The sequence below is a fragment of the Micrasema longulum genome, unplaced genomic scaffold (assembly GCF_059751315.1).
Source record: "Micrasema longulum isolate JH-2025_06_02 unplaced genomic scaffold, ASM5975131v1 h1tg001783l, whole genome shotgun sequence".
NCBI classification, from domain to species: Eukaryota; Metazoa; Arthropoda; class Insecta; order Trichoptera; family Brachycentridae; genus Micrasema; species Micrasema longulum.
Window position 1 is genome coordinate 232,388 of NW_028278958.1, and position 21,654 is coordinate 254,041.

At 33.2% G+C, this 21,654-nt stretch overlaps 1 protein-coding gene across 3 annotated transcripts in view; it reads left to right on the forward strand.

The window, feature by feature from the left end:
- Positions 1–21,654, forward strand: part of LOC148273995 (uncharacterized) — a 131,059-nt gene that overhangs the window by 87,397 nt on the left and 22,008 nt on the right. For all 3 annotated transcript variants that reach the window (XM_088237772.1, XM_088237774.1, XM_088237775.1), the window contains exon 4: positions 2,755–2,849. In XM_088237772.1, the coding sequence (XP_088093898.1) occupies positions 2,755–2,849 (95 nt within the window). The remainder of the gene's footprint in view (positions 1–2,754; positions 2,850–21,654) is intronic.

The following is a 21,654-nucleotide window of genomic DNA, read 5'->3' on the forward strand; positions in this document are numbered from 1 at the left end:
TTACCTTCTATATTACCTCCTTTAAAATGTTCTTCATCTCTGTTGTAATATGTTAATGTTAACAGCTCTTCAGGGAGTTGAATCCAGTCCGTGTCTACAAAAATTTGGACGAACTCAAAATATTGTTGATAAATCTACCTGATCCATAAAGAAGTATAGAAATTGAAAAAATAACAATTTCAGGCGTTGCCTAGTATGTATGTGAAATAATTCAATTAGATGAATCTCACTTGCATAAATAAAGGTTTCAGCTTTTAAACTTCACAAACATCAACTGATGAAAGAATTGAAGGAATAAAGAGAGACATTTACCCAAGCGTCAACCACAACCATAATACAAGATACTCTAATAGGGATCTGATACTAAGTGAAGGGGTCAACACTGTTCTGGCATCGAGACAACACTATAACGTAGGCAAAAAGGTCCATAACCTTTTTCCAGAATCGTGGAAAGACGGGAGTGTTGTCAAGTTACGGAAGGTGTTGACCTCGCTCTTTCATGGCATTGGTCGTAGGGAGTCAGAAAAGTTGATGCATGCCACGGATTGGAGAACCTTACTGGATGTCAAAAATAAAATATAAAAAATAAAGAATAATTTAAAAAATATATATTTATAGATGACAACCATGAAGTTTCGCATAAATAAATTGTCTATGTTTTTATGAATGTATGTATGTGTATGCGCATGGGTGGTACGTGTGTGTGTATGTACATGTGTATATATGTGTATATTTATATATACATGTGTGTATATATGTGTATGTCTGTATGTATATGAATCAAAATGTGTATCTGAATAAGTTTATATTTTGTTTGTCTGTGCTCTATATTAATTTGTTAAGTATTATAATATATTAAAATGTAATTGCCTAGCTTGGAACGGGGTATGTACCCTTGTTAGCTGGGCAAAGTGAATATGGAATTGTATTTTGATAAAGTAAAAAAAAAAATAAAAAAATTTTTTAAAAAAATATATAGATGTTCTGCCATTGATGAATGAATATTGATGTGAATGCCACTTAAACCAGCCAATCCCAGGTCATAAGCCCTGTAGATGCCTTGACTTCTATATTACCTTCTTTAAAATGTTCTTTATCTCTGTTGTAATATGTTAGTTATAATTTTTTTTCGCGTGTGTATAAATTTAAAAACCTGCACGCAATACATTCATCTTATTTCCTTATTATATCGTTTCTTATATCGTTAATGTGAATCTTGAAAATTCGCCGATCACACCAAAACACGTCTTCCTAATTTGTCTGTCAGCCAACTGCCCGTTCAAAATAGTTCAAAATTTACAGATTAAGTATGTATTTATTTTAAAGAAGCAAACAGTCGAAAAAGATAGTAACGTAAAAAAATACAGTTCAAAGACAGACCAGCAAAGTTTCTAAATAAGGATCATACATATTATTAAATTGTGTTACAACAAAAGGGTGCGTTTATGTGTATTTGTATGAGAGTAATACTCGTATGCAGAGACAAACCTTAAGGTGAGGAAAGTACATTCTATTGTCTTCACCTTCGGGTTATTCTCTGCATTTGAAATTAGAATGTACTTTCCTCACCTTGCAGAGACAAACCTTAAGGTGAGGACAGTACATTCTATTGTCTTCACCTTCGGGTTATTCTCTGCATTTAAAATTAGAATGCACTTTCCTCACCTTAAGTTTTGTCTCTGCATACGGGTATAGGTGTAGATGTGTGTTTATGTGTATTAGTGTAGGAGTAAGTGTGAGCCTCATTAAATAGTAAGTCGGATCGCATCACAGCCAGAAATAAGGAGTCTTAATTTATTTTATAATAAATTAAGGGGCATGTAAAATATATCTACAGCTGAAAAAAAGGATTATAGTTAGAGCTAGAACGATAGAGGAAAGAGTGTTGTGCATAATTAGTGGTACAGACTGGCAGATGGAATAAATACCTTTTTCTTGTCACGCGAAAGGGGACATTCAGATTAATTTTGGAGAGAGTAGGCTAAAAGAGTCTACTTCATTATTTAATAATTGATGTAAATAGCAAAATTCAGATACAGTGCGTCTATTTTTAAGGGTAAAAAATCCATTTTGCTTGGCATATTTGCTGTAAGTACTAAGCGTTTTATTGTTTTAAAAATTTTCGTTGAACATTTTCAATCCTATGTAGGTATGTTGAAAGATGATTTAATATAACAATATATGTACTTTTTAAAACATATTTATTTATTTATTAAAGCCCCAAAGGCTTTTACATATACAGAGGTTATAAACAATTTACAAATATAAAAATACAATTAAAAATAAATATATGAAAATACTAGAAACACAATAGGTGCGAAGGTTTTCACGGTCACTGTTATCAATATGTTTCTTTTTTGGGTGATACCGTGTGTGTTGGATTCGTTCCGACGTTTCAGCTACCATTGCAGGAGCCATTTTCAGGGTAAGCTGAGTGTTTTAAAGAAAAAGTGTGTGTTTAAGTACTAGTAATTTGTACCGTGTCTGAGTCGGCAGTAGGCACCTATTCGTTTTTGTAGTTTGTAGTGCTGGGAACCATGTTGAGTTTAATTTAAGCCCGTCGTCTTTGTTTATGTTATTTGGGTGTCTGTGTATTTCAATTGCCTATTTTATTATTCGTGCACTGTAATTACTGGGTTTATGTAAAATTTTTGGTTCAAAATGTAGAAACACATTTTTTATGTTTTATTAATTAATATATATATATTATAAAATGTTTAAATGAATACATATCAATGTTGTATTTTGTTTTAGGGTTACCTCTACCTGTGGCGAGAGAGTATGACCTTCTCCTCGGAAGACCTGGATCATCTCTTCAGTAATATTGAAGACATTTACCACTTCAACAGGTAAGGCATTCAAATTTCTAGATATTGCGTACACACGTCTGCCGTCCTTATGAAGGGTGCAGTATCTAGCATTTTTTACGACATTTTGTTAAAAAAGAAAGAGAGAGCAGACGTCGTCCGTGTTTTTGGAATATTAAATAATAATATAATATAAATAAATGCAGTTCTGTTAGCAAGCAGCAACGGGGGTTTGCAAAAAAAATAGTCTCTAGAATGTACAATGTATGCCTGGAGAGCGAATTGGCGATGAATGAAAGTAAATCTAATGCGATGGTATTTAACAGGGGAAGTGAGGTTACTGACTGTATAATAATAATAATAATAATAATAATAATAATAATAATAATAATAATAATAATAATTATCAAAGATTATTAACAAAAATAACAATAACTTTATCTATTACATAAACACTTAATTGTGACAAATAGTGAACAATGGAAACTTTTCAAAAAAATAGTGCGCCTGTAACCTTAAAATCATAAAATTTTAAATGAATCCATTAAAACCGTTTAAGAATGCATCAGCTTTTGACGCGAAAGTACCTAAATTTTGCTATTTGGAACACTAAACCCATAATTAATAAATTACAACAGTGCTGCTAAAAGTGAACTGACATTTATTGATAAATACATAATATTTCAAATATCTGCCTTCTAATAACATACAAAATGATCAATCAAACCGCTTATACGCGCGTTTGTGTAATATTCATGTAAAAAAGTGAATTGTACAGGAATGTTGCGTCTCATAAAACGAAATAATACGGATCAAAATGGACACCAAGTCGTTGGAACAATAGGCATAATCTCCCAGTAACTACACACGTGCGTTTCCAGAAATTATCAAGTTGCCAGTGCCCCAGTGGGCCACATGGCGACGGTATCTACCTACTGCCTACAAAATCTTCTCTTCGGACATCTATCTCCCTTTGTTAACCATGGAGTTGAAACAGTGTTTTGTTTATTTAGTTTTTTATTGCTTACTTCTTGGCATGAACACTTGACAAACTTACTACTATGCTCTATTTTTTTTGTAAATTTATTGATATCATTTAAACTTTGCTGGAATTCCACTCGTCCATGCGCTTTGTAGCTGCACGATGATGGCTATCTAGCTTTCATATATCAACTTAAAAAAACCTAAATTTTGTAAAAAAAATTTAATCGGGTTGTGGTCCTGTGGCTAGTGTCTCGGACTCACGGACCTAGCTCCTATCTGTTATATTTTTTTATTGATCTCAATTGAAAACGAGGAACTAGAATCCCAACCGTCCTTGCGCTCTGTAGCTGCAAGACGTAATGGGATATTTATTAATTGTACAGCGTCCTTGAGGTGATTTTCACAAAAATGGCGCTATATAAATTATCCAACTATATATATATATATATAATAGATTTCTCTGGATCATGTCTAGTCTGCCTAACTAGGTACAATCTGTTTTAAGGCAGACATTTTTTGCAAAAATAAACAATTACATTACTACCTACTTGTTAATATACTAAACAGTTATACAATATTAATTTATTAGGAATTTATTTTTAGTAAATTTTCCGATTTTTCTCGACCTAAATCCAGTAACCAATTTTTTACAAATTTGTTAAATTGAATTTAATAATAAATGTAAACAACGAATGTCTCGAACAAGAAGAAGAATTTTTGTATCCGGATAGCATGGAATCGAATCTTCCATCTCGTTTTCAAGAGATGGAAGAGTAGAAAATTGAAGATGTTGAAAGGACAGTGAATGCGGGCAACAAAATAAACGGCGCACTAAGCACAGTAATTGCCAATAAAAATATGTCAATCGAAGCTAAACTGGCAGGGCACAACGGAGTTTTAGTCCTGACACTTATGTATGGATGTGAAACATGGCACTGGCAGAGGAAGAATGAAAGCCGAGTGAACACGGTTGAAATGTGATCTCTCAGACGAATGTGGGAAATCAATGTATAACAGGGTTACGAATGATAAAATTAGGCGAGAGTTTAAATCGGAGTAAAGTATAATTGATAAGATTAAGAAAGGGTATCTGAGATGGTTTAGTCATGTAGAACGAATAGACAAAAAACGAATCGTAAAACAAATATGTATGGCGAAAATAAACGGTAACATGAGACGAGGACGACCGAGGAAGACGTGGCATGATCGGATAAACCAAAATCTTAAGTCTGGTCATGTCGAAAGCAGACAGAACCGAAGGGCATTTATGACGAGATGTATGAATGTGGAAGAAGCTAGGAATACATGCCAGGATAGACTTGTGTGGCGTTACATTCTCTCTGTCTACCCCTACGGGGAAATGGCGTGATTGTAGTAGTAGTTGTAGAAGTAAAAATATTTTTGAAAAAAGTATATTGTTAAGTGTCCCCGGCTCGGGTTACCTCAGTGAGGTCACATTATTTTTCATTAAAATGATTTATTGACAATTCTTGATGGAATTCCATTGTAATGATGTAATAACTTTTATTTACATATAAGTTATTAATTTAAAAAATACTTATTACACTTCCACTTATTTATTTTGATCAATGAGGAACTTCAGCCCTACGGGAAATTGGATACAAAAAATGTTTTCTTACGCGGGGTAAAAATTAGAGCATTAAATTGTACCGCAAAGTTTCTTGAAAATGTACAGAAAAAATAATAAAAAATATTTTGATAAAAACGCACTACTTTAAATGACGTCACTGGTTCATGTGAATCAACCTATGATCTGAGAGCTATGGAAGATTTCCGGTCTGCTTCTCGCTTCTGGACCAATAGGAAGAACTGAATGAGAATAAGCGGAAATGAACCTATGACGTCACACGCGGAGTTATTTCAGAAATACAAAACTTAAAAAAATCGTAGCGCCGATAATACGATATGTAAAAATTAAAAAAAAAAAATTTACTTAGTTTAACAGTATATTAACAAATAAAAAATTTGAAAAAAACCACCGAACTTCCTCATTAGCGCTTTCACCCTCAAATGGGCATCTTCAGACTAGTGAATATTATTCAGTGTAAGGATAATTTATATTAAACTAAATATTATCTTAAGTGTAGGTACATTTAAAAATAAATTAAATAATAACAGGATAACGTCGCGAAACGTAAATATTTTGACATTTAATATTAGGTGTTCATGGATGTTGCATTGTGATCGCGAATACGATAAATAACCTTGGTGAGAAGTTGTTATCACGTCGATAGTTATTTGTGATTGAGCTACCGTTGACTTTTGTGAAGTAAAAGAGCTGAATTTTTTATCGCGTCGCTGAGACTTACCCGCCTTGAACATCTCGCCTCAACAATGTGTTTTATTTGTTTCAAACCGGGAATATAAAACCCTTTTCAAGATCAGATATAAACGAAAATCAATAACGCATCTTTGCACATACGTCGTTGTTCTACGATCCCGACAATTTGTGTCTATAGATGTCACTGGAAAGTCCAAAACGTGAATCAGAAAACTTTAAATAGATTTGGTTTTGATATGCGTATGGCTATACAAGAGAATAATGACAGAATTGTTGTGTTAGGAATTTTAATTATGTGACAAGGACGTTGTGGTTTTGATTTCATTGACTGAAATTGAAACAATACAAACGTACGTTTATATTTATGCTCTTATTTTATTATTTTTTTATTTGAAAATTTATGATTACATTCATTATACAAAAATTGGTCAAAATAAATAAGTGGAAGTGTACCAAGTGTTTTTAAATTCATAATTTTTATGTAAATATAAGTTATTACATCATTACAATGGAATTCCATCAAAAATTGTCAATAAATAATTTAAAGTTACCCGAGCCGGGGACACTTAATAATATACTTTTTTCAAAAATATTTTTACTTCTACTACTACTACTACCATCACGCCATTTCCCCGTAGGGGGTAGGCAGAGATAATGGACCGCCACAAACTTCTATTCTGGCATGTATTCCTAGCTTCTTCCACATTCATACATTTTGTCATAAATGACCTTCGGTCCTGTCTGCTTTTGACATGACCAGACTTAAGATTTTGGTTTATCTGATCATGCCACGTCTTCCTTGGTCGTCCTCGTCACACGTTACCGCTCATATTCGCCATATATATTTGTTTTACCATTCTTTCGTCGTCCATTCGTTCTACAAGTACATGACCATAAATATATAAACCTCCGTGGAAAATGCAAATGTTAACGATTATTCCTTTCCCGCTTAAGTTTTTTTATTTATGTGTTTTTTGTAACATTTAATGTTTATATCTTTGACATAATTTATGAAAACATAATTGGTATTTTTATCACCAATATTTTGAGTTTGTCCAAATTTTTGTAGACAAGGACTGGATTCAACTCCCTGGGGAGCTGTTTATATTAACATATAACAACAGAGATGAAGAACATTTAAGATAAGGTAATATAGAAGTCTAGGCATCTACAGGGCTTATGACCTGTCAATGGCTGGTTTAAGTGGCCACTTTACACACTGTGTAACATTCACCATTCTGCCTATATTTGAACATCTATATTCCTTCAATTCTTTCATCTGTTGTTGTTTGTGAAGTTAAAGAGCTGAAACCTTTATTTATGCGGGTGAGATTCATCTAATTAAATTATTTCACCTACATACTATAGTCCTCAAAATGTAAGATAATTAGAATGACAGTTGTCAGAAAAACTGACGACATAACTTTGTAGTAACGTCTAAGGAGTGATTTATATTAAAACACGAAAAATCATTCGTATTTGGTAAGTTAATTTATGTTTTTAATACAATTCTTGACACATAAATCAACACAAATATTTTAAATCAGCTTTAAAACTAGGCAACGCCTGAAAATGTTATTTTTTCAATTTCTATACTTCTTCATGGACCAGGTAATTTATCAACAATATTTTGAGTTTGTCCAATGGTATTTTTATGTTTAAAAATCTTTGTTTTTAATATTTATGTACTAAAAAAAATCATTCTGCCTATGTGGGTTTTATAGTAAATGCCTAGACTTACATATTCTCTTCTTAAAAATGTTTTCTTTCTCTGTTGCAATTTTTTCAAATAACTCCCTAGGGAGGAAATCCAGCCTGTCTACAAAAATTTGGACATACTCAAAACATTGTTAATTAAATTTGACTCATGAAGTGACAGAATCAAAAAAATGTTGGCTAGTGTAATACTATATTATTCTCCAAGACGTGTACAATTTCAAAACAACGTTTGATTATTTATACTGTGCGTCACTTATAAGGTGTTTCTTGTTATCGTATTCAATTTTGTTTGGCGATTCGCCTTTGGAAAACGTGACTTTTTTTATATTTTTTATTTTATTTAAATCTTAAAGTAGGGCACACATATCATACATATTGTTATGTGTGTTCTAATAATAACGTTGCAAATATATTTAATTTATAAATTGTTTAGCACATATGTCTTGACCATTATTTTAAATTTTGATATGTTTTTTTCTTCGTAAATATTTTTTTCCATTTCGTAATACTTTTTAATTGCTTTAAATAAAATTGAATTTTGTGACTTTGCCTTTTTCCTAAATGGAAGTCTAATTTTGTTCTTTTCTCTAGTATTGTGATCGTGTTCATGCTGGTTCCGATCAATTTTTTTACGAAATTCTGTTTTTTTTATTAGAGTTTATAATTTTATGAACAAATATCATTGTATTGTAAAATATTCTTTGTTTATATGTTAATAATTTCATTTCATTTACCGTCGACTTTACCCTCGTATATCTGGTTTTTTTTCAAAATGATTCTAAAGGCTTTATTTTGTAATACAGTTAGTTTATCTATGTTTTCTTTGTTTGATAAAAATAAAATGCTACTACAGTAGTTAACGTGTGGTTCAATAATTGCTTTGTAAATAGTTTTGCAAGAGTCCTTATCAATAAATCTTCTGATCCTTCCCAAAATTGATATTTTTTTTGCAATCTTATTTATTACCATCTTAGCGTTTTGGTGAAATGTAAGTTTTGAATCCAACATTACACCTAAATATTTAATAATTATTTAATAATATTTTAATTTTAATTTTAACTTTTCTTACTTGTTGATGAGCTGGGCCCTATTTATTAAACTTTTTGCACGTAATGTTATTTGTACATTGGCGGGCTTATTGCCAAATGGCAATTTCTTCCAACCAACCAATAAAATAAAAGTTTTATTTTTATAATTCAAGTTACAGAACATATTCAATAGAAAAAAAAAATTAAAAAGCTTAAGATATATAAAAATAGAAATAAACGTATTTGTTTATAAATTACCTTAAATCAAAACTATTACTCGATGGGAAAAAGGAAAAAAGAGGAAAGAGGAAAGGAGGAGAGATAAGGAAGAGAAAGAAGATGTTTCTTCAGACGTGATTTAAACAGAGATAATGTAGTAACGTCTTTGATGGTGGATGGGAGATGATTCCACAGTCGAGCCGCATGTACACTATATGAGTTAGAGTAGAAAGAGGAATTGTGGATGGGTATTAAGAGAGTGCCTTGAGAATTAGAACGAAGAGGTAAACCATGAACTGATAAGCGTTGAAAATTTTCACGCAGGAGCGTTAGAACTATGAAGTACATTGAACAGATCTGAGAGGGAGTGATAGTCTCTCCGCTGTCTAATTTTGAGCCATTTCAGTTGCCTACGATAATCAGAAATGTGGTCATATTTCCTAAGACCAAAAATGTACCTTATGCATGTATTCTGAAGTCGTTCAAGTTTATTAAGTTGCTCACAGCTTAAATCAGTCATGGAAACATCAGAGTAATCTAGAATGGGTAGTAGTAATGCTTGTACAAGGGTGCATTTAGTATTAATGGGTAAGAATTTTTTCAACCTTCTAAGTGAGTGTAGACTCTAGGTTCAGTCATATCACTCCACTACTTCGGGAACTACACTGGCTACGTTTTACACAGAGGGTCGAATACAAACTGTTGGCTTATGTATAAGTCACTGCACAACTCTACTCCGGAATATCTAAGGGAACTCTGCATTCCAGATGAACTAGCTGACAGGCGTCTCACGCTTAGATCAGCTACGTCTACGGCGAGAGGAAAAGTTATTATACCTCTACGCAAACAGTGCACTAAATTTAGTGAACGCGCATTTGCGGTCGCAGGCCCTATGGCATGGAATGCTCTCCCAGCAGAGGTGCGAGGCTGTGAAAGTGAAGTGATGTTTCGGAAAAAACTTAAAACCCACTTGTTCTCTAAATCATTTGAATAAATCCGTAGCACGTGACAACAAAATAAATTGGTTTAATTAAATTACAAATTTAAAAGCTTCAATTAAATTAATTTAACAATAGAATCACTATGTAAAGCGCCCTTGAGGTATTTTATTAAGAAAATAGCGCTATATAAGTTATCCATAATAATAATAATAATAATAATTGTTGATAAAACCACCTTATAAACAAATATTTTTGACTACAATATTTGAGTTTGTCCAAATGTTTGTAGACAAACTCAAATATTGCAACAAAACCAACTGGTCCAAGAAGAAGTTTAAACAATTGTTTTCAGGCGTTGCCTAGTATGTGAAATAATTCAGTCAGATGAATCTCTTCGCAACAATAAAGGTTTCAGCTCTTTAACTTCACTAAAATCAAAAAATTGAAGAATTGAAGAAATATGGATGTTCAAACATTGGCAATATGGTGAATGTTACACCGTGTGTTAAGTGGCCACTTAAACCAGCCATTGACAGGTCATAAGCCCTGTAAATACCTAGACTTCTATATTACCTTCTCTAAGGTATTCTCCATCCCTGTTGTAATTTGTCAGATATTTTTGATATTATTAATATTTAAAGAATTAACTTTGAGGTCAAACATTTTACTTAATTTTATTAAATATTTGTATATAACCACTTACCGCCTTTTCGATGTCTACCGGTTTCGAGACATACCCCTCTCTTCGTCAGGACACTAATAAAACCAACATGCAAAACCCACTATACACCTTCACCGTAGTTGTTGCACAAAACAAATAAAACCAACACGACAGGCAATTTTAATAAGGAAATGCTCTGATTAGTGTCCTGACAAAGAGATGGGTTCGTCTCGAAACCGGTAGACGTAGAAAAGTCGGTAAGTGGTTATTAACAAATATTTCATAATTTTAGTAAATATTTTTCAATTCTTTTTTTTGATAAAATAAAGTCTTGCGTTCTTTTGATTTTTAAATTTTTTTTTGAAATTTTTTTTTTGTTTTTTACAAAAAACATGATAATAAAACAGAGTATTAAAAAAAATAAAGCATAATTACATATCAATGAAATAAATATTAATAGAAAAATCTTAAACATAAAATCCCACAAAGGCATGGCCTGTTCGTGGGTATACAAGAAAATGGTAATGAATTTTTGCTCCTATAGTAAATTATGGACAGTTATAATATTTTTGTATAACATAAGAAAAAAAAATATTCTGTAAAAGATAATATGGTATTTTTTTTATAGTAATTAAAAAAGGAATTAAAAAATATTTTTAAAAAAACACAAAAATATTCCTTATTATTAAAGGGCAACAAAATAAATCATAGAATAAAAGAGTTCATAATATATTTTATAATACTATTTGGCTGATTTATATAGCGCCATTTTTGTAAAAAATCACCTCAAGGGCATTTTACAATTGTATATCTAAACTTACATTCTAACTAAACTTAAGTGATACATTATATTTACAGATTTAAAATTGAGGGTATGATAGTTGAAGAAGTGGGATTTTAGTTGGGATCTGTACTGACTGGGACTGTCGATGATTCGCAAGTTTGAAGGCAATCGGTTCCAGGCAGAGGGGCCGGCGGCGGCAAAAGCACGATCTCCAAATCTAGCGTTTGGGGAGCGCCGGATTTTAACAAGTTTTCCTCTTCCTGAATCAAATGCTGACCTTAGAGTAGATTTTCTTTGACATGTATTTTCCCTAATACAAAGGTCCGATAGGTATTTTGGAGCCATTTTATGAAGGGATTTGAATACTGTCCAGCACAGCTTGTATTTTACTCTCTCTGGGCTTTTTAACCAGTGCAAATCTCGAAGATGTTGTGAGATGTGAGAATATTTTTTTACTCCCGTAATAAGCCTTGCTGCTGCATTGAAAACAGATTGAAGTTCATTAGTTTGATATTTTGGGAGATTTGCGTATATTCCATTACAGTAATCTAGACGCGAAACGACATAAGCATTTACAAGAGCTTTAGTTGCATCCATAGGAATATTTCTTTGATGTGTCGGAGATGGAAGAAACCAGCACTTACCGTTTTATTGACCTGAGAATGAAGAGAAAGATCTGAATCTAAATGAACACCCAGTAGTTTAACAGTTATACTAGGGGTAAGATCACAACCTGTGATTGAAATTGGAGATTGGTCTAAAAGGTGTTGTCGCTTTTTTGTCGCTGTCAATAGAAGCTCAGTTTTAGATGGATTGAGTTTGAGTCTGTTTGATGACATCCAGTTGTTGACGGTTTGGATCCATTGAGACACACGATTTTTTAAATTGTTTTTATCTTGAGGAGAGCAGTAAAAATAGATTTGTTGGTCATCCGCATAACAGTGAGAAAGTAATCCGAACGAGTGAATAATTTTGGACACATTGTTAATGAACAGTGTTAAGAGCATTGGACCAAGCACGGAACCTTGTGGGACGCCAGATTTAAGAGTAAATGAAGACTTTTTACCTACAACTTGAACTGATTGCGTTCGCTCCGAAAGATAAGATTGGATCCAAGCCTTAGTGAGCCCAGAAATTCCAAAAGTGACTTCTAATCTTTCAATAAGAAAACTATGGTCAATTGTGTTAAATGCAGCACTCATGTCCAGGAGAGCAAGTATCGTTAATTTTCCAGACTCATTTGCTAGAGTTATATCTGATAGAATCTTTAACAGTCCCGTTTCAGTTGAGTGGAATTTTCTATAAGCTGATTGGAAGTTAGAAAGCAAGCTGTAATCATTAATATGAACTGAAATCTGTTTAGCTATGATTTTTTCTAGAATTTTCGATATTATTGGCAGGTTGGATACTGGCCGAAAATTCGCCAGATCCTCGGAGTTCAACTGAGGTTTTTTTAAAAGTGGAGTAACTATCGCTTCTTTAAATAATTTAGGAACCTGTCCCGTGCTGATGGATTCATTGAAAATATTCGTTAAATATGAAGAGAGAAGGTCTTTTCTTTGAATCCAGGATAGTGCATGTTTTTTAAAAGAAGGAAAATTTTAAAAGTTTGGAATCAATGAAATATTATCGGTAAAAAAATAATTAAATATTTTTGGGCCTAAAAAGTATGCATGTCTCTGTGCGAGCCTCGTTTTACAATGTGGTACTTCTAACACACGATTCCTTCTTTGACTTGATCTATTTGAATTATTTTTAATTTACCCATATATTTTAATTTTAGTGGCCATTATCAACGAGATATAAAAGATGATTTATAAAAAAAACAAACGATGTGACAATGGTAAATATCTGTAGTATGTAAAAAAAATCGTAACTCTAGTGCCATAATCCAGGGAGAAAATACGTAAATACGTTTGTATGAAGAAAATTCATACTGCGCATTCTCTTAAGATTCCTTTTGTATGACTCACCGCAATACAATTCGCTGATCCGCTGTCCCGTTGATCCTCTGAAGGTACTTCTTACAGTATATTAAAATGAAATATATATGTGTCTACATAACAATAACATATTTGTTAAGAAAACACGCGGTAGGCCAAAACTCATAGATATATATATTTTTTTTTTTAAAAGAAATATTAGCGTTCTTATAATTTACCCAAATATTTGAATTTTGGAGACCATTTTCAACAAGTTGTAAATAACTCAGTATTAGAAAATGGGAATCAAGTTGGGGTAGAGTGGGGTTTGAACCTAGGACCTTAGTTCCTTGGGTCTGCAGCACTAGCCACGGGACCATAACCCGATCCAAAATTATTTTATTCATATTTATTTTTTCAATTAATTTATTTATTTCAATATAATTTTTCAATTAATTTATTTTAATATATCATATACATTACAAACATATATTCAATACGTACATATTATAAAAAATGAAAAAATACGTGAAAGAGATTTACGTCAAAGTAGTAGGAGAATCCTGCTCCGGAAAACCCCTTCGGATACATGGAACAGATCAATATCCCGAGCGATGTTGTTCAGCATAGCGGTGGCCCTTCCAACAGGCATAACTATCGGCAGGTTGGTCCTGTATATCGGAATATGAAACAATCTATCTGGTTTAAGTGGCCACTTTACACACTGTGTAACATTCACCATTTTGCCTATGTTTGAACATCCAAATTTCTTCAATTCTTCCATTTGTTGATTTTAGTGATGTTAAAGAGCTGAAGAGAACATAGCCAAAATGGTGAATGTTACACAGTGTGTACAGTGGCCACTTAAACCAGCCAATGACAGGTCATAAGCCCTGTAAATGCCTAGACTTCCATATTCCCTTATTTAAGGTGTTCTCCATCCCTGTTGTAATTATTATTATTTTTTTATTTTATTAAATCATACAAAAATTATTTTTTTTGTACTCCCAGGAGTTACAACAAACTCATTTTGGGACAGAAAAATATTTACACATAGGTATGTTAACAACAATAGTATAGCAACAAATAGTAATTAAGTAACAAGTAATAATATGTACATAAAAACTGAAATAAGATAGCAAGCAAATATATGATACAAATCATACATCCGCTTGCCATCCTTTAAACAATCCATAATAAAAATTAAAAATAAAATTGTTATATTTACATATTGCAAGAAAGAAATATTTAAGGGAAAAAATAACTTAAAACTAAATTTCACCCTCCACGTACCTCCTCAAGTAGTAATTTTTTAAATGAATACAGTTATTTATTGACGTTCTATAGGACTCCGGTAGCCTGTTGTACTCGCTACAAGCAAGGTATAGCAGAGACCTTAGACCATACCTTGTCGTGCGTGATCCAGGTACGTGAATATTTTGACGCTGTCGCGTATTATACTGATGGACGTCACGATTAAAGGTATAGCCAATATTAGTCAGAGAGTCTTTATTCACACCTTGAAGCACCGTTTTTGTAATCTCATAATACGGTATGACCAAAAATGGGAGAATGTCAGTAAGTTTGTAAATGTCTTTGACATGCGTCTCCATTGGTATACCGTATATGTTTCTTATAGCTCTATTCTGTATTACTTGTATTTCTGATACACACTTTTTGTGGCAAATCCCCAGATGCACGACAAATATACCATATATTTGTTGATATGAATTATTTGTTTTATATTTTCGTTTAGAATCACCCTAGCGGAGACGTAGACCGATCCTCTTTGACCGAAAGTTGTGTTGATTTTCGATTGATTTTGCGGCGTCATCGTCGGGGTGGGCGTGAAGTGAGTCTATGCGTTATTTTTTGTGGTTACGAATTTCGTGCCACCGCGTATCCGGAGTGCAGCCTCTCGGTCGGGCAAGAGTGCGTCGACCCCCCGCTGGTTCCGGAACCAGTTGCCTGGATCCACAGACGAATTGCGCACAGTGCGAGCCGCACAGTAATCACGATCAATCGTGAGCGTGCTCTTAGTACATTTTTTATGACAACAGACCAACAGAAAAAAAATATTTAAAAAAATAATATATTGAGTTTGTCCAAATTTTTGAAGACAAGGACTGGATTCAACTCCCTGGGGAGCTGCTTATATAAACATATTACAACAGAGATGAAGAACATTTAAGAAAAGGTAATATAGAAGTCTAGGCATCTACAGGGCTTATGACCTGTCAATGGCTGGTTTAAGTGGCCACTTTACACACTGTGTAACATTCACCATTCTGCCTATATTTGAACATCTTTATTCCTTCAATTCTTTCATCTGTTGATGTTTGTGAAGCTAAACCTTTATTTATGCGGGTGAGATTCATCTAATTGAATTATTTCACCTACATACTAGACTAGGCAACGCCTGAAAATATTATTTTTTCAATTTCTATACTTCTTCATGGACCAGGTAATTTATCAACAATATTTTGAGTTTGTCCAAATTTTTGTAGACAAGGACTGGATTCAACTCCCTGGGGAGCTGTTTATATTAACATATTACAACAGAGATGAAGAACATTTAAGAGAAGGTAATATAGAAGTCTAGGCATCTACGGGGCTTATGACCTGTCATTCCAGATGAACTAGCTGACAGGCGTCTCACGCTTAGATCTGCTACGTCTACGGCGAGAGGAAAAGTTATTATACCTCTACGCAAACAGCGCACTAAATTTAGTGAACGCGCATTTGCGGTCGCAGGCCCTATGGCATGGAATGCTCTCCCAGCAGAGGTGCGAGGCTGTGAAAGTGAAGTGATGTTTCGGAAAAAACTTAAAACCCACTTGTTCTCTAAATCATTTGAATAAATCCGTAGCACGTGACAACAAAATAAATTATTTTAATAAAATTACAAATTTAAAAGCTTCAATTAAATTAATTTAACAATAGAATCACCATGTAAAGCGCCCTTGAGGTATTTTATTACGAAAATGGCGCTGTATAAGTTATCCATAATAAATAATAAATAAAATGGCTGGTTTAAGTGGCCACTTTACACACTGTGTAACATCTACCATTCTGCCTATATTTGAACATCTATATTCCTTTAATTCTTTCATCTGTTGATGTTTGTGAAGTTAAAGAGCTAAACCTTAATTATGCAGGTGAGATTCATCTAATTGAATTATTTCACCTACATACTAGGCTACGATCGTCAACTATAGGCAAAATCGACCTTAGCGAATAAATGCTTGTCACAAGAGGCAAAATTGGCAACGGAGTCCTGGTCCCATCCCTGATGTATGGGAGCGAAGTATGGACTTGGAAAAACAGGGATGAAAGTAGGCTGAATGCTGTCGAAATGCGATCTCTCAGGCGAATGTGTGGTAAAACTATGTACGATAGATGCACAAATGTTGAGATCCGTACATTATGTAAGGCTGAGACAAGCATTATTGACAAAATCAAGAAAGGAGCTCTGCGCTGGTTTGGACATGTAGAACGAATGGACAGCGAGAGAGCGGCTAAGAATATTTACAATGCGAATGTTGATGGATGCAGAAATAGAGGAAGACCGAGAAAGACATGGCATGACCAAATCCAACAAACACTTAAAGATGGACATGTCAAAAGTTGGAATAATCGGCGCGCGTGCATGAGAAGATGTATGAATGTAGAGGAAGCGAGATCTGTATGCAAAGATAGAGTGTTGTGGCGTTCTATCTTCTCTGCCTACCCTTACGGGGAAACGGCGTGATGGTTTGTTTGTTTGTTTGTACTAGGCAACGCCTAAAAATGTTATTTTTTCAATTTCTATACTTCTTCATGGACCAGGTAATTTATCAACAATATTTTGAGTTTGTCCAAATTTTTGTAGACAAGGACTGGATTCAACTCCCTGGGGAGCTGTTTATATTAACATATTACAACAGAGATAAAGAACATTTAAGAAAAGGTAATATTTTACTTTTTTACGTTTTAACTTAAACCAGCCATTGACAGGTCGTAAGCCCTGTAGATGCCTAGACTTCTATATTACCTTCTCTTAAATGTTTTTCATCTCTGTTGCAATATGTTAATTTAAAAAAATAATTGTAAAAGTACACATGAATAATAAATAAAGACTCATAAATAAGAAAAAAGCCTAATAATTACAAAAACCTCACCAAGCCACTTTTTGTGGCTTGTTGGTAAAGTTAACCTGAGTGAAGTGCCTGTGTTTATAAATTTTGAGTTTTTATAAAAAAAAATTAGTACTATTTTTGCTAAATTTTTAAAATTATTTAATTTATTATTTTGTTTGGCATTTTTTGTTTCTTTTTTATGTTATTTTGTAAACTTGCCAAACACAAGAGCCAGACTATTTTTTGGCAAGTTCAACCCTTAGTGTTCAATTTTTTTACTAAATGTATTGTTTATTTATGCTAATAAAGGTTTTTATAAAAAAATATATATTTATTAATCCCACTTCTTAAAAATTAATATCTTTACATAAACAATTACAGTCAAAATAAGGGGCAGTTAGACTGTATCCGCTCAGTTTCAAAGAAAAAAATAATAAGAAAAACAATTATATCATGAAATAATAATAATATGTGTATGTATCAGGGGCGAACCGTGTATAGAAGCGATTATCCGCAGCTTACCATTATATTTGACTGACCATAATAATGTTTTACTGTAATTTTATTTACAGAAAAACAAATGAATAATTACTATTTATTTTAAATCATTTCCACCACTTGTATTTTTATCCTAATATAAATATTAATATTAATAAAGCGCGCCTAGCGCCTGCGGTGAGCCAAGAAACTAGCCGATTATTCCAGCTTATTTTTTCACACAAATAAGTATACTATATATTGAATGTCTTAACCCCAGTGCGAGTTTTTTCTCCTATATTTAACTTGCAGATTACACAAATTATTTGTAGATCCTTGATTTGGAAAAAAGGATTTCAAACATTATTTCTTAAGGGCTATTTTTCTTCGAGATGGTACTTTTGACATAAGACCATAATTACTTTCATGCGTTATATTGCAGGACATAAGGCGCTCGGCGCGGCCGTTTTTAGCACTATTAATTTCTAGAACAATTCGGCCAGTTGACATTTCAATTGAATATTTAATATCGACTGAATTCGCAGTGCTATTTTCGATTTATTTTTTAACGAGTTACGTATTAAAGTAATGGATAATATATCTTTATAATATAATATATCACGAAGTTACGTCGTTTGAGTTGATTTCATGGATAAGAGTCGTTGTATCACACAGAACCACAGAAAAATATTAATTTAAAGTATATATTACTTACATTATACCGTGTACCATCTATGTGGGTACAAATATATGATATTTTTTCAAAGCTTACCTGTAAATAAAATCATCATTCGCCACTGGTATGTAAATTTAAATTTTAAATATATATTTCTAATTTTTTTAAAGTTTTCATACGCAATATTTTTATTTGATTTTTAATAATAATAATATTTAGCTGATTTAAATAGCGCCATTTTTGTAAAAATCATCTCAAGGGCGCTTTACAATTGTATATCTAAACTTACATTCTAACTAAACTTGAGTGATACATTATATTTCCAGATTTAAAATTGAGGGTATGATAGTTTAAAGAAGTGGGATTTTAGTTGGGATCTGAACTGACTGGGACTGTCGATGATTCGTCAGTTTGAAGGCAATCGGTTCCAGGCAGAGGGGCCGGCGGCGGCAAAAGCACGATCTCCGAATCTAGTGTTTGGGGAGCGCCGGATTTCAACAAGTTTTCCTCTTCCTGAATCAAATGCTGACCTAAGAGTAGATTTTCTTTGACATGTATTTTCTCTAATACAAAGGTCCGATAGGTATTTTGGAGCCATTTCATGAAGGGATTTGAATACTGTCCAGCCCAGCTTGTATTTTATTATCTCTGGGCTTTTTAACCAGTGCAAATCTCGAAGATGTTGTGAGATGTGAGAATATTTTTTTACTCCCGTAATAGCTTTGGGAGATTCGCGTATATTATATGTATTTTCTTCAATTTTAAGATAGAATAAATAAAATAATCAGTTTGAGACTCTTGAAACATTATATTATATACAAGCAGTCATACTTGCCACCTAGATGGGTTCATGCTCATTCGGTTGTACATAGGAAGTAAGTACTACTGACTTTGCAACAATAACCGATGAACCGGAGATTCAGTCTGTTTGTATAATCTTCTTCCTCCAAGTCGGTCCCTCAACGCTGAGGATCGTGATCACCATGAACACTTCTAATTAGTCTGTTCCACTCCAGTCTGTCCTCAGCCCGACGTACTGACTCATCAAATTTTAGCCCCGCAGCCACCTTTATTTGGTCAGTCCATCTATATGGGATTCTACCCCGGCTTCTCCTGCCTTCAACTCGGCCAGACATTATTGCCTTTTCTAGATTGTCTGGCTCACGTCTAGCAATATGTCCAAAGAAAGACAGTATCCTTCTTGTTTTTATAATATACTCATTTAAGGTTTATTTATTTTTATTTTTGTGAATTTATGTGCCTAACAATGTGTGCCTATGTAAGATTTACAAACCTAAAATGCATATCTTATTTATTACTATACTTCACTCTTTTACTATAGATCTTTTATTCTTTTTTTAACTTTAGTTTAACCGTAACAATTAATTGTGTTTTCTTTATATTATGTAACTTTGTTTTTCACTTTAATTTTGTACAAATTGGCTTCGGCCGTTAGTTATAAAAGTATATAAATAAATAAATAAATAAATATACACATCAAATTTGAACACATTATACACGGTTTTTTAGGGCCAGACCGCGAAACTTCAAAGGAACCTTCCTCATGCTTTAAAAAAATCGGAACCTTGGAAGAGTTGAGGAAATGTGGATGTAAAAACATAGGGAGAATTGTGAATTTTTCACAGTGTGTAAAGTGGGCACGTAAACCAGCCAATGACAGGTCATAAGCCCTGTAAATGCCTAGACTTCCATATTCCCTTCTCAAAAGTGTTTTCCCTCTCTGTTGTAACAAATTAAGATCTAAATAACTCCGGATTAATAGCAGATGTTCACGTTTTAAATTCCGCGAGGTTATTTCGCCGAATAACACTCGGAGACGTATTGCAATGAGACGGCAAAGATTTACCGTTTTTCGTCGATAAAAAACCTTTACTCAATAAAAAATGTACATACAGTGTTTGTTAGACTTGGCAAAAAAGAGTCAGGCTCTTGAGCTCAGCAATCCATTCAAAGTTCAATTTCTCTAAGAACGGTCGCTTGATACTTCTACAAACTTAATTCACTACAGTTTGGTCAATAATTTATCCACTTTTGAATTTACATTAGGTATTTTTGTCGGCCTCGTGGTGTAATAGCCAGCACGTTTTTTTATTTATTTATTTAACTTTTTGTTCATAATGTTATTTGTACATTGGCGGGCTTATTGCCAAATGGAAATTTCTTCCAACCGACCAATAAAATAAAAGTTTTATTTTTATAATTCAAGTTACAGAACATATTCAATAGAAAAAAAAGATTAAAAGCTAAAGATATATAAAAATAGAAATAAACGTATTTGTTTATAAATTACCTTAAATCAAAACTATTACTCAATATAATAAGTCGGGTTGTGGTCCCGTGGCTAGTGTCTCGGACTCACAGACCAAAGGTCCGTGGTTCGAATCCCACTCTACCCCAACTTGATTCCATTTTCTAATAGTGAGTTATTTACAACTCGTTGAGAATGGCCCTCAAAATTAAATATTTGGGTAAATCATAAGAACGCAAATATTTCTTTTTTAAAAAAAAAAAAAAAAAATATGAAAAAGGAAAAAAGAGGAAAGAAGAAAAAGGAAAGGAGGAGAGATGAAGGAAGAGAAAGGAGATGTTTCTTCAGACGTGATTTAAACAGAGATAATGTAGTAACATCTTTGATGGTGGATGGGAGATGATTCCACAGTCGAGCCGCATGGACACTATATGAGTTAGAGAAGAAAGAGGAATTGTGGATGGGTATTAAGAGAGTGCCTTGAGAATTAGAACGAAGAGGTAAACCATGAACTGATAAGCGTTGAAATTTTTCACGCAGGAGCGTTAGAACTATGAAGTACATTGAACAGAAGTGAGAGGGAGTGATAGTCTCTCCGCTGTCCAATTTTGAGCCATTTCAGTTGCCTACGATAATCAGAAATGTGGTCATATTTCCTAAGACCATAAATGTACCTTATGCATGTATTCTGAAGTCGTTCAAGTTTATCGAGTTGCTCACAGCTTAAATCAGTCATGGAAACATCAG